Genomic DNA, 25,017 nt, shown 5'->3' with positions numbered 1-25,017 from the left:
GGCATGAAGGTTAATTGCAGTGTTGCATGTGACAGTAAAAAGTTTAAATGTTCATTACTTAACCTGATTGAGTAAATAAATTATGTGATGATGTAAACTGTTGGCATTAAAAATGAAAATAAAGGTCTACAGTGACATGGAAAGATATCTATGACATATGTGAAAAGCAGTTCTACTGGAGAGCATGCTTCAGACAGTTTTCTTTTATATATCTATAGTTTTCAACCTGTGTTCCAAAGCAAATGGTTGTCTCCAGATGACAGCACTTTGGTTGAATTTTCATTTTTTAACTTAATTTGGATATTTTCTTTTGTGAAGTGCTCGTATAAGTGTTTCACCTTTTTTCAGGGAGGGTGTGTGTGTGTTTGCTTTCCTTATTGATTTGAAGTGAGGGTTTGTTTGTTTGTTTTTTAAAGTTCTGGATATATAATCAATCTCTCACTTTGTGGGTTGCCTTTTCTCTTTTAAATTTAATTCCTTAAAAAAATTGAGATAAATTTTGCATATCATAAAATTCATCCATTTCAAGTATGCAGTTCAGTGTTGTACCATCACCATAAATAAATTTTAGAACATTTTAATCTTTTCAGTCTCTTAATGGTGCTTTCAGTGAAGAGAAATTCCTCATTATAATCCAATTTATCAGATTTTTCTTTCTGGTTAGCAGTTGCTTTGTCCTGTTTAAGAAAGCTTTAGCTATTCCAAGGTCATGAAGATGTTCTGTGGTTTCTTCTAAAAGCTTACCTTTTACATTTAGATCTACAGTCTACCTAGAATAGATTTTTTTTCCCCCTTGGTGAGAGAGTGGGGCTCAAAATATAAGGATGTCCGATTGATACGATCTTTTATTGAAAAGAGCATTTTTTCTCCACTGCACCGAAGTGTTGCCTTAGTGTTCAGTCAAGTGAACTCACATGTGTGAATCTGAGTTTGGATGCTGTTCTGTTGATCAATTTGTCTACTTTTATTCCTATATTAACACTCTCTTTGTTACAATAGCTATATTTTAGATCTTGATATTTCGTAGTGTAAATTCTCTTACTTAGTTCTTCCAGATTGCCTTCACTCTGTATATTTCCATATGAATTTTAAAATCAGCTCATTTTGCTGGGGGCTGGGGTGGGGTGGTGGTAAAGGCTGCTGGAGTTTTGATTGGTATCGTGTTAAATTCATCATCTCTTCCTCTTTTAAGTTTTTGGTGGTTTTGGTTTTCTTTCCCCAGTTTTCATTAAATGATATAATCTCTAAAGTGTACTCAATAAGTGGTAGCTACTGTTATTATAAATATTCAATATAATTCATTGCTTTACAATTTCTTGGGTAGATTTCTTGTTTGAAATCTTTGCTGAGTCTGTTAAGTTACCCTTGAACACAGTAATATGAGAAATGATTGTGATGTGGGATGGTATTTCTCTAGCTTTGCCTGACATCACTGATAGATGCTTTCATGTTTCTTTTAAAATGATTTATAGTAGAAGCAAAAGAGTAAAAATGTTTTTCTGGTGTATTATTTCCCCCCCCCCGAGCAATGTTATGTTGTAGGTACTTTGCACATGTTATTTCTATTCCTGCAACATAGGCAATATTATCCCTGTCCTATAAAAGAGGAAACCGAATCTGAGAGAGAAGTCAAGTGACTTAACCGGAAGTCACAGTTTGTAATTGGCAGAGCCTGGGATTTGCACTGGGGACTCCTGGCTCTGAAGGCCTGCTCTTTACACTTCAGCAGACTGACGCCTTCCGCCATTCTTCACAACTCAGGATCTCTTGGCCATTCTTCTGTTACCACTTCTAAAGCACCTTCTTTTTCTGGCTTCCTTTAGTGCATATGAAACATTTTACAAGTTTTACTTTAAAGTTCTCTCCAAAGTGTTAAGCCCTAGGAAGCATTTAAGTGCACATGCTGCCACTCCTTGTCTGCTTTCTTAGGGAGACCCCAGCAGACTTGTGTCTGTGCTTCTTTTGGACCTTTTTAAACAGTCAAATAATTAATGAGATGTTCTTCTTTTACCTAGGTAAATGAATACTTTGGAGGTGATAAGGGTGACTGCCTTTCTGAAAATAGATTTTATTTCTTGCTACTTTCTGTGAGGACCAGAAATGGTGTTGCATGTTTTTCTTCCCCTACATTTTGAATCCTTGCTCATTGTAGACAGTTTGGAAAATATGGAAAAGGAATAAGCAGAAACAAAATTACAGTTTTGGCCTTTACAGTTAACAGGAAGATTGTAATAACTATAGATAATATTATTAGTAGATATTTATTATACTTCTCTACTTAAGTAGTGTGTCAGGAATTATTCTAAATGCTAAGAATGCAGAATGTGGGCTTCCCTGGTGGCGCAGTGGTTGAGAATCTGCCTGCCAATGGAGGGGACACGGGTTCGAGCCCTGGTCTGGGAAGATCCCACATGCCGTGGAGCAGCTGGGCCCGTGAGCCACAACTACTGAGCCTGCGCGTCTGGAGCCTGTGCTCCGCAACAAGAGAGGCCGTGATAGTGAGAGGCCCGTGCACCGCGATGAAGAGTGGCCCCCACTTGCCACAACTAGAGAAAGCCCTCGCACAGAAACAAAGACCCAACACAGCCAAAATAAATAAATAAATAAAATTAAAAAGAATACAGAATGAATAAAACAGTCAAACACCTCTGTCCTGTGGAGGTTAAATTTGACTAAAGGAGCCCATATTAAGTGCCAGGATTATCTTTTTAAAATTTTCTGTCGGGGAGGCCCTGTTTTCATTTCAGTTTTATGGATCAGGAAACAGGCATAGAGAGGTCAGATGACATGCAGCAGCATCTGACTCTGCTGGAAGTTTCAGTGTCTAGTTTCTCTTTCTTTAAACTAGAGCATATATATCTGGGGTCTTGATGTAGATCTTTTACTCCTTTAAGTTTCATTTTGAAAAAACCACTGTTCATTGTTATTAAAAAGAGATGTGTCTTCAAGGAAAATTTAGATAGGCTATATAAGGAAAAAGAATAAAAATTAGAGATAGTATTGTTAGCATTTTAACACACTTTTTCTAGTTGCTTTTCTAAATAAGTAGATTGATAGATAAATTTTTATTTGTAAAGATGGGGTCGTACAGACATATTTTGACTTGCTTTTTTTTCCATTTAATATAGTTTAGACCATTTTTCATGTCACTGTTCTTTTTAGATAGTATTTCACCAGTTTTAGACAGGTGACAGCAGCCTTCACAGCTTTTGATATATGCATAGCGTTTGTTCTTTTGTTCTACTTCACATATTTTTAAAATCCGCTTTCTTTGAAAAATCAGAAAAGGGAACTATGCGTCACTGCAACTTATGCATCACTGTAAGTTGCCATGAAATAATGGCAACTTACTGAGATAGGTTACTGTAAAAATAAATACCGTTAAAAACAAAACCTATAATGAAATTCTAGCCAGATACTGTTTGTTACAGTAAACTGAACAGGAGACCAGCTCTTTTTGTTAAGAACAGACAGTTGGAGGTATTAGAGACATATGAAAATATAGTTTGATATAGTTAGGAGAACTGAAAGAAAACTGAAAAGGTGGTAAGTTTTGCAGTATGGGATTCATTGTACTCTAATATCTTAACCAGGGGTTTTCAGTGTTTTTACAGTAAGAAATAAAATTTACATCTAGACCTTATATACATGAGTATATGTGTTTATGTGTGTGTAACATATGTGTGTGTATATATGTATTTATGTATGTAATGTATATGTATTATGCTTCAGTAGAAAAGTTTTTTAAAAGAACTTAAATTTTCTCCTGTTGTATCATATACTTAAATGATGTCCGAACCCTCTTGTTAGACATTTACATTGTTTTCTATTTTTCTGTGTTATAAATTGTTGTAGCTACAATTTTGTGTAGGTCTACAGTTCCTTAGGATAAATTGCTGTAAGTTAAATTATATCCAGTGTTATGTAGTAATGTTGATAAATATTCTCTGAAAGGTAACAATTTATAATCCTACCAAAGAGCCCAGTTCCTATAAAGTATATAAAAATTAAAGTTACTAATTTGATAGGTGAAAAATTACATCTTTCTTTGTTATGTACATGTTCATTTTTGACAGCCATTTAAATTTCTTGTTTTGCAATATTGGTAGTTACTCTGCTTATTTGCCTATTAAAGTATTAATTTTGGTTTCCTAAGTAATTTATAAGAGATCTTTATATGGTAAGTTATTTACCATATGTCAGAATATTTCCCCCAATGTATTTGTCTTTAAAATTTGATTATGAACATTCCTGAGCTAAAAAAATTTTTTAGGCAAATCTAAATTTTATTTCTGTTTGGTAGCTGCTTTTAGTCATTTTATGGTTTTAGAGTTTTTCACACTTGATTCTTTTTATCCATAGTATATATTGGTATGTGACATGAGGTAGCATTTAACTTTTATTTTTAATCCTCTTTCTTAAATGATCCCTTTCTCCCCTATTTGAAGTTCTAACTTCATCATACACAAATTGTAAGTGTAAATGAATCTGTTTCTCGACTTCCTGTTTTGTTTCATTGGTCTTGCTTTGTTAGTACCACACTAATTATTATAGCTTTTAAGAAAAATTTTAATATCTAATAACATAAGCATTCCCCTCTTTTAAAAAAATAATTGGTGGTGAGGAAAGGAAGAAAAACTCTCCTATATTTATTCTTCCAGATACCTTAGTATAATCTTGTCATGTAATGTTAATAGCAGCCAAATACTTGTTAAAAATTTGAGTGGAACTACAGGTTAGGTAAGTTGGAAGGAAACTTACTACATTGGAAATAGCATGTAGCAGTGATTTCAGTCAAACTCCCAATGGATTTAAAATTTTTTATTACTTTTTAGTTTTATTGTAGAAAGAAAACAGTTTGTTTCTACATTTTAGTGTTTGTGTGGAGGAGTAGAAGGTTTCTGATTAAGTTGTGCTTACTGGTGGCTGGAGTCGTTGTATTAAAAAGTCATGTATGTATAGATGTATTTATTCATGGCTTTCTTCCTTCTGAGTTTCAAGAGTGGTATGAGAGATAGGGGCTGCTTTTTTGGACAAGCTTGTCTCTTCTTTTTCCAAATGAATGCTTCTGGCTTTCCATTGATCTCATTTCCCAACAACGTGTTGGTAAGATTTAGGTTTAAGGGGGAAGAATTGTAGGCTAGATTAGGGGCCAAGCTGGCATTTACAATAACAACTCAAAGGTGTTTGGTTTGCCTGTGCCAGTCATTGTTCTGTGTATTTACCTTTGGAATTTATGCAAGTAATAATTGGCAAACTAAATCTAGACTTTTCTGCTTGGCCTACTCTCAAATGTATAATCTCTTCCTGCTTTCTAACTGTATTTGAGATTTCTTTTGTGGCCTAGGATTCTCTATCAGTTTTTTTTTGTTGTTGTTGTTTTTAACGTTCCGTGGAAAATCTTAAGTGTTGTTTGTTGGTTGGTCTGCTTGATCTGTCGAAGATGAAAAGGTGCTTAAAAATTTTTTTTAATATTTCTAACTTTTTTGTACTTTGTGGAATTTTATTCAGTATATAAAAGCACACATTATCCTCTTTATAGATTTTTGCTTTTTAGAGAGTTTTAAAGCTCTTAATGTTATTCAGTGGTTTGACTTGAATATTGCTCTCCTTGCAATAATGACTTTTGCTTTCCTTTTAATTTGAATTTTCCTGTTATGTTTTGCTTATTGCTTTTAGCCTTTCTATGTGTTTTTTGTTATGCTTATTACCCTTGTGGGCAGGGGAATGCCCGGATTCAATTTTGCTTTTTATTTAAAAAGTGCTGGTTACAGCCCATTAAATTGATTTCATAGGCTACAACCAGCAGTTGGAAAACACCTGAGCTGTATTTTTCTGTATAGAAAGTACATTGATTTCTGAGTAGAACAGACCTAGATCTGATCCAGGTACTTATTTCTCTGGTCCTCAATTTCTTCTGTAAAATTGGAATGTCTACTTACATATTTTTTCTGAAGATTAAAAGACAATGTGTGCCTACTGTACAGCACAGGGAACTCTATTCAATATCCTGTGATAAATCATAATGGAAAAGAATATGAAAAAGAATGCATATATATATAACTGAATCACTGCTGTACAGCAGAAATTAACACAACATTGTAAGTCAACTGTACTTCAATAAAATAAATATTTTAAAATGTTAAGAAAAAGACAATATGTGAAACAAGCCTAGTACAGAGACTAAAGTTATCTAATAACATTTTGCACAATGTATCTGTTATCCTTAATTTCTTTTTTTTTTTTTTTTTTCTTTTTGCGGTACGTGGGCCTCTCACTGTTGTGGCCTCTCCCGCGTCCCCTGTATCCGCAGGCGGACTCTCAACCACTGCGCCACTAGGGAAGCCCTATCCTTAATTTCTTAAATCCAAACATTTAAAAATGCAAGAGAAAAGGGCAAAATGCCCGCATGTTTTCTAGATCCTTTGTAAGGTTTTTGTTTTTGTTTTTGCTTCCTCTCAGGAGTAAAGATGTTTTTGATATGAAAACCTTACATTGTATAAGCATTTCTCATCATGAAAGCCAAAATGCAGAATTTGTAGGATTTTTAAAGTAGGAAATTGATTCCTCTTACATAACTCTTAAAGTAGGGAATTTTCCAAGTGAAATATATTCTGTGTTAGTTGGTGGCACCTACTGGCAAAGATATATCACTGCTTAGAGCCTGCTGTGCTTTTATACAAACTAACCCCATATAACAGACTGGGAAAGATGATGGGAAATAGGAGAGGAATGTATTGTGTTTACCAAAGTGGGCATTTCCTTGGCCCTCCCTGCCCACTGCCCCCCCGCAAAGTATTTGTCCAGTGAATTGGGAGGAGGAAGGAATCATGCCATGCTATTGCCCTAGTCCTGTGTTTGCCAGTATGTGCTGAGCTCTTATTAAGAGAATGTGAAAGGGGGGTGGCCATATCCAACAAACTTGGGAAAGCTAGGTTAAACTAACCTAGCCTGATTTTTAAATTATGAGATGTTACAGAGCCTTTAGTATCTTAGTGAAGTATATCATAACCTCTGGGAGTGGAGTTGGGGGAACACTCATGCAGTGCACCACATTTGTCAAACTCAGACCTCAGAACCCTTTTTTCTCTGAACATCTCTTGTGTTACCTGGAATACTCTTTGGAAATTATCCTCTGATCAGGGTAGCTTGAGAGCATCATTTTCCCTTCGGCATCTTCTCCTGAAGGCTTTATAAGAAAAGGAACAGGCATTAGATTCTCATGGTATTTGGTAGTTCTGAAATATCACATATTGGGATGGAGTCTGTCATGACGGTATCAGTGCAATTTCCTTAGGATGGTGGTACTACATGGACCACATCATTTTGCCATAGCAGTGATTTTAAAGCAGACACATACATAAAAATTACCTGGAGAACTTTAAATTAAAGCAAAGCAAAACACGTATACCTAGGCTCCATCCACCCTGGCCACCTATTTGGTCAGACATGCTTTGCTATTTTATTACATTTGGGACACCTTTGAGATCTAATGAAAGCTCTGGATCTTCTTTCTGGAGGACTGTATACACACGAACTTTTGTATATGACTTCATGATATTTATCACCCTCATTCACACCCCCAAGCCCATGGATCTCTAGTAAAGAACTCCTTATATCAAGTTTTCCTGGATAGGCATTGAATGGCAAGCAGGATTTACCCCAGAATTGAGATAACTATGTACTCTATGAATTACTTGACCATGGTACGGTCAGGCTATATTTGAAGAAATCACATACTGTCACAGGGGTTAAAGGAAAAGAAGCCTGAAGAGAAAGAAAGGCCAGGTCTGAGATGGTGGTGATTTTTAGTATATTTTCCTAAGGAAGCGAGTTTAGGAGCTCACACCCCTAGAGCAGTGGCTCTCAAGTGGAGGGGGCAGTTTTGTTGCCCCGAGCCCCCAATCCCCACCCCTGACATTTGGCAATCTGGAGACATTTTTGGTTATCACAGTTAGGGCAGGGGAGGGGGTTGCTACTGGCAACTAGCAGGGAAAAGCCAGGGATGCTGCCTGACATCCTACGTTGTACAGGACAGCCACGCTCCCCCCGCCCCCGCACCACGGAATTAATCTGGCCCCAAATGTCACTAGTACTAAGGTTGATCTGCCCTAGAGTCTAGCTGCTGCTTCCTAGACTGTATCTTCCATTGGTAGTAGGAAGGTCTGCGTTTTTTGTTTGTTTGCATGTGATGTAGGTGTAGGATGAAAGAGATGATGATGAGAAGGGTAGGAAGTGATTAAGCCAGGTTGGTATTTCAAAGAACTTTCCTTTCCCAGAAGTGTTGGAGACTTAAAAGAGGATCTCACCTCTCAGATTGGCTTACCTCATGGTTTCATCTGAGAGCTTGGATGTAGGAAACCACCTTCCTTTTCTCCTGGAAGGAAGACTCATTGTTTTTTCTTACCTCTCCCTTGAACTTGTGACCTTTTGTCTATTAAACCTTTAAGGAATAAAAGTCAAAATGATTATTTATTTATTTATTTTTGGCTGCGCTGGGTCTTCGTTGCTGTGTGCAGGCTTTTCTCTAGTTGGGGCGAGCGGGGGCTACTCTTCATTGTGATGCATGGGCTTCTCATTGCAGTGGCTTCTTTTGTTGTGGAGCACGGGGCTCTAGGTGCACGGGCCTTAGTAGTTGTGGACTGTGGGCTTCAGTAGTTGTGGCTCACGGGCTCTAGAGCGCAGGCTCACTAGTTGTGGTGCATGGGCTTAGTTGTACCACGACATGTGGGATCTTCCCAGACCAGGGCTCAAACCCGTGTCCCCTGCATTGGCAGGTGGGTTCTCAAGCACTGCACCACCAGGGAAGCCCAGTCAAAGTGACTAAAAATAAAAACCTGTGGCTCTTAGAATTTTTGATGCTTGCCACCCATTCTTATCCCCACATAAGATAATGAGGAATAGGAGAGGTATATACTGTGTTTACCAAAAGTGGGCATTTCCTTTGTCTCTCAGCAGTATTCATGTAGTGAAGTGGGAGGAGGAAGGAATCGTGCCATGCTACTGCCCTAGTCCACTGTTTGCCAGTGTGCTGAGCTCTTATTGAGAGAGTGTAGAAGGGGGGTGGCCATACCCAACAAATTAGGGATAGCTGTTAAACTAATCTAACCTGATTTTTAAAATTATAAGATGTCAGAGCCTTTAGTATCTTTACGAAGTGCATTGTGGGGTGTGTTTGTGTAGGAAAGGAAGAAGGGCGGCGGGGGAGAGCACACACGTGAGCATGCAGCATTTGTCAAACTTAATTAGACCCCAGGACCCTTTTTCCTCTGAGCATCTCTTGTGTCACCTGGATTACTCTTTGGAAATGATCCTCTGATCAGTGTAGCTGGAGGGCAGCTTTTTCCCTTTGGCATCTTTTCCTGAAGGCTTTATAAGAGAAATTGAAAAAAAAAATGTATTCCAGCCCCCACAGGGCTCTATTAAATACAGTTTTACTAAATTGTATGTCTTTATCCACTTTCATCAAGCCTTAAGAGAATAGTTGCTATTTTTATCAGAGGGGTTGTTTTCTTTTCAGCTATGTAAATAAAAACCATTTCTCTGTTTTGGAATGAAAGGAAGAATTAAATTTTCTTACTGGAAAGACGGTTGTTTCTTGCGTAGTCCGCAGGAACTTCTGACGTTTTTATGTTTCCTGCCTGAGTGAGGAAAGTATTGAGGTAGGTTACGTCAGAATAGCTCTGGTGGATTCAGACTCCTGTGTTTTAAAACTCTGGAGTTCAAACCCCTTTGCACATATACCTCCTTCACACATTTCCTGGGCTGCCTGGAGACGAGGGAGCGGGAACTTACTTCCCATCTCTCTTCCATTTGGCACGCTCACCTCCATGTTCCCAGCCATTCTTTCTTCTTGCCACTCTCTCAGAACCCAGGACATTGTGATATTGCAAGGATGCCTTTGTAACTACCAGTCAGATCCAGGTGATATACTGAGTCACTGTTCCCACTTTGTTCATTCCCCTAAGGAAACCTGTCAGCTTTATTAATCCCTAAGTCCTTCAAGATAGCAGTAAAAGGAAAATTTGAGGGAGGAGTACTACTTGTGTTTCCCTATTCTTCATCCCCCCTTTCCCATTCAGGATCATTTATTGCTGCCACCACTTTAGACCTGCTTTGGACACTTGGACACACTTCCTTCCTCTCTGGCTCATGGTTGACTTTAACATATGGAGCCCTGCCCTCCTGCCCCCCATCCCCATTGCAGACCTCGGTGTTATGCGGCTTATAAGGTTTTATCAAGGAAGCCAGTGGGTTTTCCCTATTAGGCAACCATCTGGAGTCTTTCTGTCAAAGTCTGAAGTTAGAAAAGCATGAGAAGATAACACTTGGGGGAAAGTAGTATCTTCAAAGCAGGGCATAAACAGAGTTTATGAATACCCACTATACACAAAGCACTGTGCTGGTAGTCTCAATCCCCACAACTTTGTGTGGTTTGTATTTGTCCATGGGTAGAACAACTTGCTCAGGATCTCTCTGTCTCTCTCTCCCTCTCCCTCTCTCTCCCTCTCCCTCTCTCTCCCTCTCCCTCTCTCTCCCTCTCTCCCTCTCTCCCTCTCTCCCTCTCTCCCTCTCTCTCTCTCTCTCTCTCTCTCTCTCTCTCTCTCTCTCTCTCTCTCTCTCTCTCTCTCTCTCGCGCGCGCGCGCGCACGCACACACACGCGCGCGCACACACACACACACACACACACACACACACACACACACACACAGAGTGAGTGACCAAATCTGGATTCCAACTTCTGTCTTTGGTTTCAAAGCCTTTGGCTTTTCTACTACATCATTCTACATCTCTTTTTTTTTTTAATTTAATTTTATTCATTTATTTAATTTTTGGCTGCCTTGGGTCTTTGCTGCTGTACGCGGGTTTTTTCTCTAGTTGCTGAGAGCAGGGGCTACTCTTTGTTGCGGTGTGCAGGCTTCTCATTGCGGTGGCTTCTCTAGTTGTGGAGCACAGGCTCTAGGTGCGTGGGCTTCAGTAGTCGTGGCTCGCAGGCTCTAGAGCGCAGGCTCAGTAGTTGTGGCGCACGGGCTTAGTTGCTCCGCGGCATGTGGGACCTTCCTGGACCAGGGCTCGAACCCGTGTCCCCTGCATTGGCAGGCAGATTCTTAACCACTGTGCCACTAGGGAAGCCCTCATTCTACATCTCTTATCAGAGCCTGCTGTGAGACCTGCAGAGCACTAGTGTCCAGTGGTGATTCTTCTGCCACCACCTACGCTGGGTATTTTCAAATGGAGTGTTTGGAAATACTGTATGTGCCCAAACATTTTACAACTTGACGAACATAAAGGAAAAACAGGGAAAATTTGAGAGGTAGGCTTATTCCCTATAGGCAGTAAACAAGCTCTTGTAAACACTGATAAATAGATCTATAGGATCTTTTCGACTAATACTACAGGACAAATGTTATAGTTTAAATTTTGTACCCCAATCTTGGAATTTTAGGCTTGGGAAGGAATCTTAGAGAGACTGCTATCCATAAATGAGTTGTTATTCCTTTCAGAACACAACTCTCCCACTTCCCCTTCTCATTAAGTTTCCATTTAGCTATTAGGTAGGAGCTTCAAAAGGGAAAATCCAATCATGTATAATCTCCAGTTAATGGGCATCTATTGAGCGACTAGGTCACCAGAAAGAATACACAGTGCCTCTTTGTGCAGTAAACACAAAAATCAAAAGCTAATGCATTCCCAAGGCAAGCCAGATTGTTGCTGGCTAACAGCATCCTCCTCTTAAGGGAAAAGGTTGGGGCACCCACCATGCTTGCTAGGGGAGATTGCAAAGCCATTCCAGAAAAACAAGGCCATCAAGGGAGGAAAGAGAAAGGCAGGGGGGCTTCCAGGGCTTTGTCACTTCTAATTGCTGATGGCTGGGGTGGGCTACTGAGTAGCAGACATTCTAGTAAATGTTTTGTGTAATCATCAGGAACTTAGTGGGTCTCTGGGCCTTCTTTCTTCAGGTTAAAAGAATAACGGGGATGATTGAGGTAGAGCTTCAGCCCCACTCCCATAATTTAGCCTGTTTTCTAAGTACACCCAACCTTCATAAAGACTTTATGCTTACTTTTGTCCAACCACTAACTAATGATTGATCAAAGATGAAAACACCCCTGTTGACCCAAAATGGCATGTGTTAGCCACAAGCCAAACAGCTCTTGGGTTGGTGTTGGTACACTCCAGTTTGGGTTTTCAAAACTATATTTTGGTGTAGTTATTTAGGATTTGCAAAACTCGGCATAATTCAAATAACCTGTTTTTCCCCCCTTAGAACACTTCAGTTATGGAGGATCAAAATGAAGATGAGTCCCCAAAGAAAAATACTCTTTGGCAGGTAGGAATGACGGCGCACAGATAAGATAGCAATTGACTTACTGTAGATAAGATGCTCCCTCAGCTCCTGTCCTCAGTGAAACTAAGAGCCAAGTACTTTTGTTTTCTTTTGTGCAATTCTGCTAGTTTCAGGATCCACCCTGGGACTTCCCTGGCGGTCCAGTGGTTAAGACTTCACCTTCCAATGCAGGGGGTGGGGGTTCGATCCCTGGTTGGGGAACTAAGAGCCCACATGCCTCAGGGCCAAAAAACCAAGACATAAAACAGAAGCAATATTGTAACTAATTCAATGAAGACTTTTAAAATGGTCCACATAAGAAAAAAAAAAAAAGAATTCACCCTAATTTATCTTCTGTTCCTTAGGGAAGTGTCATTATGAATAGTAAAGAATTTAGGAATTCTCACCAAGATTCTGAAGTTGGCTGCAGCCCAAAATATTCCGTCTCTGGGGCCACTGTCTAAGCCAAAGATGGACAGTGGTGGTGTCCTTTGTCACCAGAATGGCACCATGCCGCATACCAGTGTATGCACCGACCTTTTCTCCCAACCGTCACCCTTCTCCCCCATTTCCTATTTGTTTGCCTTTTCCTTTTAAATTCAGTTTCCTTCTCTCCTACCTCTATTTTAGTTTTCCAGTTTTCCTTCCAATCCCCCAGTTTTTTTGTAAGGCGCGGGATGGAGAGCATATAAAGTTTCATGATTTCATGTTTTCATCGACCATTATGGTACACATAATTTTTCCCTTCATGAAGATACAAATAAAGGCAAAACAAATCTAAATCTGAAGAGAATAATGATAAAAAAAAGTTCTCTGGGTTCACTTGTTTTGAATCAAAGGAGTTAGCAAGAATAAAGTGTCCCCAACAAATTTATGATGAAAAGAAACAAAGCAGTGCAATTCCAGGAAGATCTTTCTAGGCCAAGCGGGTGGTTAGAAATAGAAATGGAAAATGTGCTGTAGAATTGGGCACATACTGTTATTTTAGGGGGAACTGTGTGCAGACTGACTGCTGTTCCCTCCACGTCTGGTATTTTGCAACAGGATTCTCTTTAATTTACTATTGCTTTTCAATTCACAGTGGTTCTTAACACTTTAGCTTTCAGTTTTTTGTTTTTTTTTTCATCTGCCTTTCAGTCAACCAGTTAATGGTATACCGATGCTCTAAGGGGGCTAGATGGTTAGGAAAGGAACCCTTCTGTAAATGAAATAATAACCCTTTTGCTTATCAAGTGAGATAATGGGTGTGAAAGTATTTTATAAACAATAAAGCAGTACACAAATGCAAGTTGTTACCATAATTATATTTAACCTGTTAGGAAAGCAATTATTTTGGCAAGTATTATGAAAAAAATATAGAAAGAAAAGGGGAAGGAAAAATATGTAGCTTTCTCTCTCAAGATTAGGCACTTCTAACATTTTCATTTATATTCTTTACTTTTTCTTGGCGTGTTTCCCTTCACACAAATTATTGTGATCATATGCTATATAAAATTCTTTTGTCCCTAATACTATTTCATAAACATGTTCTCTTGTTATTAAAATCTTACTTTATAAACCTAATTCTAATGGCTGCATCATAGTACTTTGTGTAGATGTATTATATAATTCACTTTAACCAGTTGCCTGTAACTGGGTAGTTTTTTCTGAATTTTATTATAACATTATGGTGAACATCCTTATGCTTAGAAGTAGCAAAGGTGCTCCTTATGCTAGCTGATACTCACCACAGCAAAGAATGTTTACTTCGTCTGACTGTTCTTAATGCTGATGTTTTGGTTCTGTTTGATATGAATGTTTTACTACAAGCAACATCAAAAATCTCTGTTTAATGCTGCCCCCTGGTGGTGCCCGGTGTCAGTGAGCTCTCCCTCACCCAAATTATAAGGGAAAAAACGTTCTCAGACAAGGAAGTGGTAAGATAAGTGAGGTGGGAGATTAATGCCTTCCAGGTTTATACCTCTAAATGTCGATATAAGAACTCACTTCAGATATGAAGGATTTTTAAAATTTTACCAAGGAAGGCCAAAGACTCCTTTGGATATTTACAAAGGATGTCTTCTTTCTGGGATGGGTTCAGTTCACTTTAAGTTAGGGGATATACTGATAAAAAAAGCTCTTCATTCTTCCCATGTAAGACTTCTGAAATAAGCTCCTAATGGAATTAATGAATGTTTGTGATGCAACTCTTCAGTTTTCAAAATTCTCTTATATGTTATTCTTTCTAGTGTTACACATGAAGGGGCATTCAGAATAGTGATGGACAGATGACTTGGCAAATGTTTGACGAAAGTATTGAGGTTCTTTTGTTTGTAAACAGGGAAATTACTGAGCCTCATAATATCAGTAGCAGTTGTGGTTCAGTCTAGGGATTTAGATTTTTTTGGATATTGTTGTCCAGATGCAGTGCATGTAGTTTCAGTGTTTTTGTTTGTTTGTTTTGTTTTTTTGGCTGTGTTGGGTCTTCGTTGCTGTGCGCGGGCTTTCTCTAGTTGTGGTCAGCGGGGGCTACTCTTTGTTGCGGTGTGCAGGCTTCTCATTGCGGTGGCTTCTCCTGTTGCGGAGCACAGGCTCTAGGCGTGTGAGCTCAGTAGTTGTGGCGCACGGGCTTAGTTGCTCCGCGGCATGTGAGATCTTCCCGGACCAGGGCTCGAACCCGTGTCCCCTGCATTGGCAGGCGGATTCTCCACCACTGTGCCACCAGGGAAGTCCTAGTTTCAGTTTTTAAAAAGTATACTGATTTTATGTAAGGACCATGTAGATTTGATGAGAGATGCAACTATTTAGTATAGGAGTCTGTGGGATATCCGTAAACCAACTAAATAAGATGAGGAACTTTTCAGGTATATGTGGTTTACCTTGGGTCACTTTCTGAGTAGGTGATTGAAAGAGACAGTGAAAGTCTGTAAACTATTTTGTCAGCAGTTAGCAGCCCTGGAAATAATACGGAGGAGATTGAAACTGTTAGGTAAAATGAAGCTTTTTAGATTGAATTGCTCTCTGATTTCTCCGTTACATAGACGAGTAGTTTTCAGAGTGAGGTCCCTGAAGTGCAGTCTCTAGACCAGCAGCATCAGCATCACTTGGGGACTTGTTGGAAGTGCTCAGGCTCTACTCCAGACCTGTAGGATCAGAACCTCCGCGGTGGGCCCAGCAGTCTGTGTGTTAACAAGCTCTTTTGTTATTCTGATGCATGCACAAGTGTGAGAACTATTTGCATAGATGAATGTAGCTTTACCTTCCAACTTTGAGGAAGGAAAACAAACCATCAATAATCAATCAGTTGCCACTTTGCCAAGTTGAACAGTTTTTCTAAGATGGTCTTCTCCAACCTTAGTTAGTTAACTGATAACAGCACGATTTTGGAATAAGCATTGGAGAATGATGATTTAAGACACCATTTAGCTTTAGATAGAACTCTAACTTTATCATTACTTTAGTGACTAATTCGAGTACATGGGCCCTGAATGCTTTTTTAATTATTTCCTGAATTAATTAATAAAGGAATGAGTTTGGCTTTAGGGTAAAACTGGCATTTTAAGAATAAATACACAGGGCAAAAAAATGTTTCTGATGATATGCTCTTAAGATTTATTTTCCTTGTCAAACTAATTACTTTTTTGTTCTTCTAAAATAGATAAGTAATGGAACATCATCAGTGATCGTCTCCAGAAAGAGGCCATCAGAAGGAAACTATCAAAAAGAAAAAGACTTGTGTATTAAATATTTTGACCAGTGGTCTGAATCAGATCAAGTGGAATTTGTGGAACACCTTATTTCACGAATGTGTCATTACCAGCATGGACATATTAACTCTTACCTGAAGCCCATGTTGCAGCGGGACTTTATTACCGCTTTACCAGGTAACCATGCTTGTCTTTTAAAAAGCTGAGAAGTGGAAGAATGCCCAGCCCAAGAGCCTAGACGGAGCCGAGTAGGTGTTTGTGAAATGAATGAATGAGTACAGCGTGAGACAGCATTTCTTTGGGACACATACTGTACTTTAATATGTGGTACTTGAAGAGCAGTTATAATTTAGCATCTATCTAGGAACTGTAGGCAGTTTCTGTGATTACTAGTGTTGATCATTGGTCAATACTGTTGCTACATTAGTGAATTAATGCTGTACTTTTTATTTTGATGTGGTGTCTATAGAATCTGCATTTTGCCTTTATAAGTATTTTTTTTTTAATATGGGACAATTTTTCCTACAGTGTTTGGGAAGTGTCCCCAAATTTAAGATGTTCATTTATATCTGAAGTGACACTTAGGGAATGGCAGAAAAGTATTGGGGAAATTGATAGCATGTCTTACTACATTTCTTAAAACTTATTTCTGCATCCTCTCCCTCACTATCCTACCCCTGCATGAGTGTGTTCTTCTCTCCCTTTTCTCTTTCTCTGTCTCTCCCTCCTCACCCCCTAGTTAAGTTTACTTTGGTTTAAAAGAAAAAAAAGACTACTTTTACAACAGTTTTAGGTTCACAGCAAAATTGGGCAGAAAGTACAGATTCCATATCCTCCCCCCCACCCGCAACAGCTCCCAGCACAGCCTCCCTGCTATCAACATCCTACACTACAGTGGTACATTTGTTACAATACATGAACCTACACTGACACATCACTATCACTCAAAGTACATGCTTCAAGGTTCACTCTTGGTGTTGTACATTCTGTGGCTTTTGACAAATGTATAGTGACATGTATCTACCATTATAGTGTCACACAGAACAGTTTCACTGCTCTAAAAACCCGCTGTGCTCTGCCTGTTCATCCCCCTTTGATTTTTTTTTTTAAATTTATTTATTTATTTATTTTTGGCTGCGTTGGGTCTTTGTTGCTGCGCGTGGGCTGTCTCTAGTTGCGGTGAGCGGGAGCTACTCTTCATTGCGGTGCACGGGCTTCTCATTGCGGTGGCTTCTCTTGTTGCGGAGCACAGGCTCTAGGTGCGTGGGCTTCAGTAGTTGTGACACATGAGCTCAGCAGTTGTGGTTCGCGGGCTCTAGAGCGCAGGCTCAGTAATTATGGCACACGGGCTTAGTTTCTCCATGGCATGTGGGATCTTCCCAGACCAGGGATTGAACCTGTGTACCCTGCATTGGCAGGCGGATTCTTAACCACTGCGCCACCAGGGAAGTCCCCCTCTTTGATTTTTGGTCACTCGTTAATTCTTTTCTCTCTGTGTTCTTTTTTAAATTTTTTATTTTAAGTTTGTCTAGGTAAGATAGAGAGATTTCACTCTTGAAGAGAATGTGAGACTGTTGGCCAGAACATTCTCCTCTAACGTGGTCAGGGTAACCTGGAGGTTACAGCTGCTGTGCCAGGGTATGCCTTAGAAATAGCCAGGGATAAACCAGTAGCATTGCCACCAGCCCTACCCTTTTTTCAGAGCTTCTGGATGGCTCCTCAAAGAGCAGCTTCTCTCTTAGCCTGTCTGTGATTTACAGTGCATCACAACTCCATAGTCTTAAGTATTTCCACAGTAGACAGGACCTGGGTTCATGCCTCAGGCCTGAAACCTGGGGCTGCAAAGTGACATGCCAGCCTCTGATTCCTAATCCCTCTTCTAGAACTTATAAGTTTACTTTCTACAAAGGGAGTGTTTTAGGGATATTTGAGAGTTAGCTTAGAAAATTTTGCCCCTACTGTTCTTTTCATGCTGAAATGTAGCATTATTTTCCTCATTTCTTGAATTAGTATTTCTAGAAAAGCAAAACATGAACCCTCTTTTTCTAGAATCATAGTATTTAATTGCTGAAGGAGATCTTAGCCGTCAGCTAGTGCTGTTCCTCATTGGGTAGATTATGAAGCCAGGGATCAGAGAATTGGGTGAAATGCCTAAGATCATACATCTTGGTTATTGTGATTTTGCAGGTGATGGTGGGGGTTGGTGCAAAAGCTAGTACAAAAGCTGAAATCACTTCCAGTTAAGATTACTCTGGACAGTGCCTTAAACTGGCCTCAAGTATACATGGTTTACACCCCAATTCAGTAACATTTACTTTTAATTATAAGAGAGAGAGTGGGAGAGAAGAGCTATGCTTCTAATTGCATGAGAGAGAGAATTATAGGTGAATTTGAGTAAGATGAGTGCACATGTGCTGCAGCTCCTCTGTATGTGCAGCCCAGAACTCAGAACCCCCCTCATCTAAGACTTTCTACTGACTCATGCTACATTTCACACCAAGAAGAGACAAGGTAGTTTTTAAAGTTGACAGTTATACTTGTTCCTCTTAAGTGCTTTTAAATAAATGAAGCTATGCTTCCATTTTTTGAGGCAAATCCATTCTGTTTGCTTTCTGTTGTTTTGGTTTATTTTTATTTTTTCCCTATAATTTGCCTCTCAAACATTTTAGAGCACCAGGGAATTCAACTTGTATTTACAGAATATCCACGAGGTGGCACTGTTGTAGTTCTCTTGATTTGCAGAGTATAGTTCAGAGGCAGCCCCTTCTCTTGGGGAGTGTACAGAATTGGAGAAGAGACAGAACAGATGAACATGTGTTATGTATATAAATATGGTTAGTATAATTGCATACAATTCAGTTTTCATTACAGCGAATTTTAAGGCATTGTCCATATCTCTGTTAAAGTGGAATTTTGTGGTATCGAGTATTACATGAAATGAACGGACCATTGGCTGGGACATGGAAATATTTTTGTTAAAATGCTATTTGTTTTAACAGGATTTGATCTGAACATATATACATATGTCAGTATATATCATACATATGAATCTAATAGCTGGGGACAAGCTGGCCAAGTTGATTGTGTTAGTTAGTGTCTAGTAGACTTGGATTAAATCTGGCATTGGTTCCTTAGCACAGATCTTGCCTTAAGAGCATTAGGGGAGAAACAGGTCCATGTGTTTGTTCATACTTAGATTTAATAATGTGTGGAACAACTTACTAATCATTATCCTGGTTTGGTGTTTAACTTTTACTGTAGATGATCCTTAGTTTGAATTTTTACTTTGTTGAAATTGACAGTCTACTTAAGACTTCTTTTGATTGTGAAAACCATTAATTCTATAAAAACGGTCTGTAGTTTTGACTTTTTAATGCTTACTGTGAATATCGTACCTGTCAGTATAGGGAAAACGGAAAATGTTTGTGGTCTCTGGCTCCTTTTGGTTCAGTGGAAAAAGTGATAATTATGATATGCTTTTCTAAAAATCATGGTAAATGTTTAGTCTGCAATGTCAATTTCTGCAGGCTAAGTTTGTGGTTTGTAAGAACTGTTGTTAAAGGGAAAATTTATACCATTTGAAGTAGAGACAGATTGTACTTCAAGAAGGACGATAAGCATTGGTGATCTGTTTGGTGAGGTGTCTAAGCAATTAAGAATTTTAAAAACACTTACCTTCCTGGCCATGGTTTATTCTTTTGTCTCATCCTCAAGTAAGGATGATAAACCATTATGGACTGTGAATGTGACAGAGATTAGATCAGAGGTCTTGGGAGATGTGGAAGAACCAGAGTGTAGGCTTTAGGCTGGATGCAGGGCCAGAGATCCAGCATGACAGAGTGGAAAGATGATGGGTGTTGGATTTGACAGCCCCTCCATTTGAATCCCAGCCCCTGCCCCTAATGGTTACGTGAGCTCACTTTTTGGATCCTCAGTTTCCTTATCTGTGTGGGAATGATAATAATACCTTATAGGATATTGTGAAGATTAAAGACATTGTATATAATATGCCTAGCATCTGGTGGGTATTCTGAGGATGTCAGTTAAAAAAAAAAAAAGCCCAGAGAGGCAGGAAGCACCTGCAGTACGATTTATTGCCAGGAAGTTTTAATTATTCACCCACTGATTTCCGAATTGATTCATCCTGACATCATTTAGGTAGGTGTGTGTGCCACTTTGTTGGCATAACAAAATGTTGGACTTTGTGACCTGAGCATTTGTGTCTGAATCCTTAGGTCAGTATATTCCAAGTTAAAGGCATCCACTGACAGACTTTTGCTCTCAGGAAAGAAAGTTTCTAACTTCAGATTTTACAACTAGATCTGTGACTAGGGAGGGGGAAGGGACAGCAGGGGTGGGTGGGGAAGGAAATTTCTTTGCAGCTGCTCTTTGAAATGTGTTTCTAAAATAATAAAAGTTTCTGTAATTGTATGATCTAAGCAGCTGTCTTAAAACTGGCTATAGTCAAGGGCATTGAACTGACATTACACATTTGAGTTTCATTTTGGTACAATGTTATTTACATATTGAGCTTTGAAAATTCTGCCTTTTAATTGTTTTAATTTATTATTGAAAAATTTCCAGACCTTCATCTGGTGCCTATAATTAGCAACAGCAGCACTTCTTCAGCACTATGTGTGCAGTATTCTGGACTCATTTTCTGAGGCCATAATGTGTCCTCTTATTGCCTTGGGAAGGGGGGGGTGGCAGGAGATGGGGGCGTCTCAGCACCATAGAGTAAATGAGAGCCAGACATTGATACTTAAGAAAATGCTTAGCTTTAACACCTCAGAGCACTTTCTAGCTCAGGCAAATGGACCACCTTATTCAGTAACCTCTTTGTTCTGAACAGTCTTGAAACCAGAAAGTTACAAGGTCTACATGGCTCCTGGGGCTAGTTACTCCAAGGTGCCCAAAATAGAGGTTGTGTGATTCCTATTCTTCTTTAAATATTTAAGGGGTATGAGACTTACTCCAAGCTATTAGTGAGGAATTAGCGATTTGCTAGGGGAGGTGTGTCATATTTTCTCTGCAGAAAGTAACAAGGAAGGGGAATACTGCTTAGCTTCCTTGACCAGTGATATCAGGTAAAGCGATTTCTGGAAGAGGGAAGAAGAGAGACTGACATTTATCGAGTACCTGCTCTGTATCTGGCTCCTGAATAACCTCCTCTTATGAACCTTTCCAACAAGGTTAAGAAGTTCCTTCTCTATAAAATGAGGATATTTATAGCCTATCTCAGAGGGTTTTATCATGCAGATTATACGAGATGATCCTTCTTAGGCATTTAATATCATTCCTATTTTATGGCAGACTGAGATCCAAAAAGGAAAACTGATTTGCTTCAACCCAGATTATATGGCTCTATAGCCAGTGCATTTTCCAAGAAACTAAAACATGCTGCCCCCTAGAAGGATGAAGTGAATTTAACGTATTACCAAAAGGAAATAAATCAAATCTCATAGATTTCAATGAGATGTTGCCAAATTGGACCAGTGGCATTTGAAAGAGTAGGAAGTATGTGTCTAATAATGAGCTTCTTTCTGCAGAATCTCATTGATAGCCCAGTGGTGTGAGATATTGAGGTGGCGGGAAATCAATGAGGACTAAAAGGGATATTATTGCTATGAAGCAGTAGTTCCCAGCATGTCAGAATTATCTGGTAGTAATTCTTAAGAATGTAGATTTCTGGGCCCCACCATCTAGAGGTTCTGATTCAGTGGATCAGGAGAATATTTAGGAAGCTGTTTCTGCTGCTGTTGCTTCTCAGATTAGTAACCCTAAGTGATATAACCACACAGGCTTCTGAGAACCAGCGCATAGACTACCCAGCCAGGTGGAGGGTTTGGATGCAGCTTTCCCAGTTCATATATAGACCATGGGGATGTGGCAGCCATTGAGGCCGGAAAAGACAGCTATATAATGTGTTCTTGTCTGTTCATTTCCTCTCTCAGCAGAGGATTTGAGAGGGGAGTTGGTTAGGGGTGTGTTTATAACCAATTAGGAGGATTTGGTTAGTGATTAGAATTAACATAAACCTTGGAAAGTGACTGTGTTCTCATATTAAGTGTAGAAACTAGAAGATAGTCAGATAAAGTACCCCAGAATTAGAAGAATTCAGAGAAGAGCTAAGTTTATTAGGCCATGGCCAGAGACTGTAAAAGAAAATATGATTAAAGACGGTAGAGAGATTCTGAAATTTAAAGTTCTGATTAATAATTTGCTAATCCTGTCAGTGGATAGGCACAAGTAGAATCCCATGTGATTTTCCATGAATTTCCCTGATTTTAAATACACTTGGACAGAAGATGAAAGAAAGGGGCATGGAGATACACAAAAAGGTAGCCTGAACCTTTGAGAATGGTATCAAGAAGGCCAAGCCCCAAATATTGTGAAATTGTCCAAAATGGTTAAGGAATTTGGGAGAGTTAAAAACAAATAAAATAATCAACTGTTTGGAGCAAGAACACGAAGAATGAAGGGACAGTGTACTTGGAATAGATGGTGTAGTGGTAATAGAAAGAAACAGCATATTTTCACTCCTCATTTAACTTATCCTTTTTTCTTTCCCCACTAAGAAGAATGGTTTTAAAACCAGAAAGGACAGAAAAATTGTAGTCCAAGAAAGATATGAAGCTGTCTTTAACACAGCTCCTATAACAAGTAGACCTAAAAATGTTGTGTGCCGGGATAGTGACAGAACCTAAGTCTGTGACTTTCAGAATTGTGGAACATTGAGAAGTAATTGGAAACCAGTAGGTAGAGCTACTGGGTACAGTTGTGCACATATAGCTTGTACAGTTGTGAACATACAGCTTGTACAACTGTGTTTGGTAATCCTGCATGATAGAACCCAGAGATGATTGATGAGCAGATTTCCTGGTCTTAAGAACGGGAGAACTGGAGAAGGTGTATATGAGAGCTATTGGCTATTGAATTTGATGTTCCATTCTAGCCTAATTCTCAAATGGATTATCAAAAGTTAATTAGCTGTTGAAAAGACTGTGTAGGGTTGTGTAATCCTAGAAAGGTATAGTATACAGAATGTTAAAAGCTATTATCTCTGAGAGGTGGGGTTTAGGGATTTAAAGGTATTTGCTTATATGCATTTTATAGTTTTTCTATAATGAACATGGGTTATATATGTTTAAAAGTGACACAAAGCAGGTAGTGCCAACTTGTAAACAGAAAATTGCAATACCAACTTTATGTAGTAAGCACCAGCAAGGGAACGTGGAGAGTAACCGTACCAAAGTCACTTGATTTCCTTTCTGGATAAAGTTATGAGACTAGCAAGTCAGAAACATGATATAAATAAAGATGGCAGTGTCTTCATGGGGCCGAGTTTCTCCAAATATCCTTGAGGACTGAATAGAGAGATATGGGCTGGATAATAGTAGTATAAAATCCAGATGATTTAGAACTGGTGGCTCAGTGTTGGTACCTTGTGAGTATTTAATGAATGGGTGTATGATAGCTTGAAGGGAAATATAGAATCACGGGTGCTGTCCTTGGTTCTGACCCATTTAACATGTTTGCCAGCAACTTGGGGTAAAGAGTTACTGCATTTGCCCACCATGAAGATCTGGTGTGGAATATCCACTTTTCTGTATGACAGAATCAGAATTGTAGAGACTGACATGGAAGGGTCAGATAAAGATTTGAAGGTGAATTATAGAGAGGATAACTGTAGACTTCCGTGTGAGCTGCCCTCCCCTTCTAAACTACCCATACAAATAGAGAAATTAAGGGGAATTGTTTTAATAGATGTTTTGGGGAGAAGGGCCTAAGATTTTAATTCAACTTACTACCATCTTAGGAGTCTACTGTGATATGACTGTTAGATGAAGGCAGTATAATCTTTGATGGCCTTAACTCTTAATATAATAACGTGCAAGAAAAGATAGTGGTCCAGTGTAGTTAGTCTTCATTATCAGATCATAACTTGGGTATTAGACCTACTATAGAGTAGAACTAGTATATGAAGGGCCTGTAAACCATAATCAACAGTGTAAATAGTCATTCTTAGAGTTGGAAAAAACCTTAGTTTGTAAAGCGTTTTTTATGCAGCATCTCATTGTGATATTTTCAAAATAAGGCAGAGATTATTATCCCTGTTTTATACAGATGAGGAAATTGAGGTTCTGAAAGTTTAACGATTTACCTATACCCTGCCAAGTTAGTATGACTATACTCCTTCTATTTATCTTGAAAAAGAGAACAAGTATTAACCCCAAATGGTACTTTGTTGTCTTTAAAATCTTCCTGTAGAACTTTTTTGATTCATACAAGTAGTGTGAGAAAGGACAGTTGTTACTGGCCATTACCATGTTATTTGGTAAAAAACCAAGGGGCAGGGATGTTTCAGTATTGTTTAAGTATTTGTTTCATGTCATAGAAGTTCTAGGTGGGGAACCCAGACTTGAAATTGGAATTTTCCGACTGTGTGTTTAGTTTTCCCACCCCAACACAGAGGAGGCCTGGCGATGAGCTTTATTTCTTGTAGTTGCAGAGGACATGCCCAAAACCACAGGATGGGAGTGTACAGGTGGCAACAGCATTGACCATAGTGATCTTCTTACCTTCGTGAATGTCAGGCGAAGGCTGAATCTTGGTTGTCTTGGAGAGGATACTTGCATTGTGTAGGATAAACGACTTAAGGTTCTAGAATTTTTAGGCATGTGGTTCATGGTTTTGAGGATTTTACCTCCATAAGGAGATGGAGAAATGATTGACAAAAATACATCTTAGTGCACCTGACTTAATTCTTGGATTGTCGTTTAACTTTCCATAAACTTTTCAGATAAGTCAGTGTTTCTCACCTTTTTGTCTCCTTAGCCCCAAGGGATTCACATAGGTCATGTATCAATAGGATGATTTGTTACGAGAAACAGTAAATCAGAGGGGAAAGAATGCAGACTTTGGAGCAAGAGATCAGAGTCCAGTCTTGGCTTCACTACCCTATAATTGTAAAACCTTGAATCCTTTTACCTCTTTCTGCC

At 39.0% G+C, this 25,017-nt stretch overlaps 1 protein-coding gene across 7 annotated transcripts in view; it reads left to right on the top strand.

The window, feature by feature from the left end:
- The window catches only part of FBXW11 (F-box and WD repeat domain containing 11), a 129,139-nt gene that overhangs the window by 71,472 nt on the left and 32,650 nt on the right, over positions 1 to 25,017 (top strand). For 4 of the 7 annotated variants that reach the window (XM_030829931.3, XM_030829934.3, XM_030829936.3 and 1 more), the window contains 2 exons: positions 12,270 to 12,332; positions 15,967 to 16,192. In XM_030829931.3, the coding sequence (XP_030685791.1) occupies positions 12,270 to 12,332; positions 15,967 to 16,192 (289 nt within the window). The remainder of the gene's footprint in view (positions 1 to 12,269; positions 12,333 to 15,966; positions 16,193 to 25,017) is intronic. The other 3 variants (XM_030829933.3, XM_060296600.2, XM_030829939.3) reach the window with 1 other exon arrangement.

This window comes from Globicephala melas, chromosome 3 (genome assembly GCF_963455315.2).
Source record: "Globicephala melas chromosome 3, mGloMel1.2, whole genome shotgun sequence".
Lineage (NCBI taxonomy): Eukaryota > Metazoa > Chordata > Mammalia > Artiodactyla > Delphinidae > Globicephala > Globicephala melas.
Note: the sequence above shows the minus strand (reverse complement) of the source record. Positions and strands in the feature narration are given on the sequence as shown.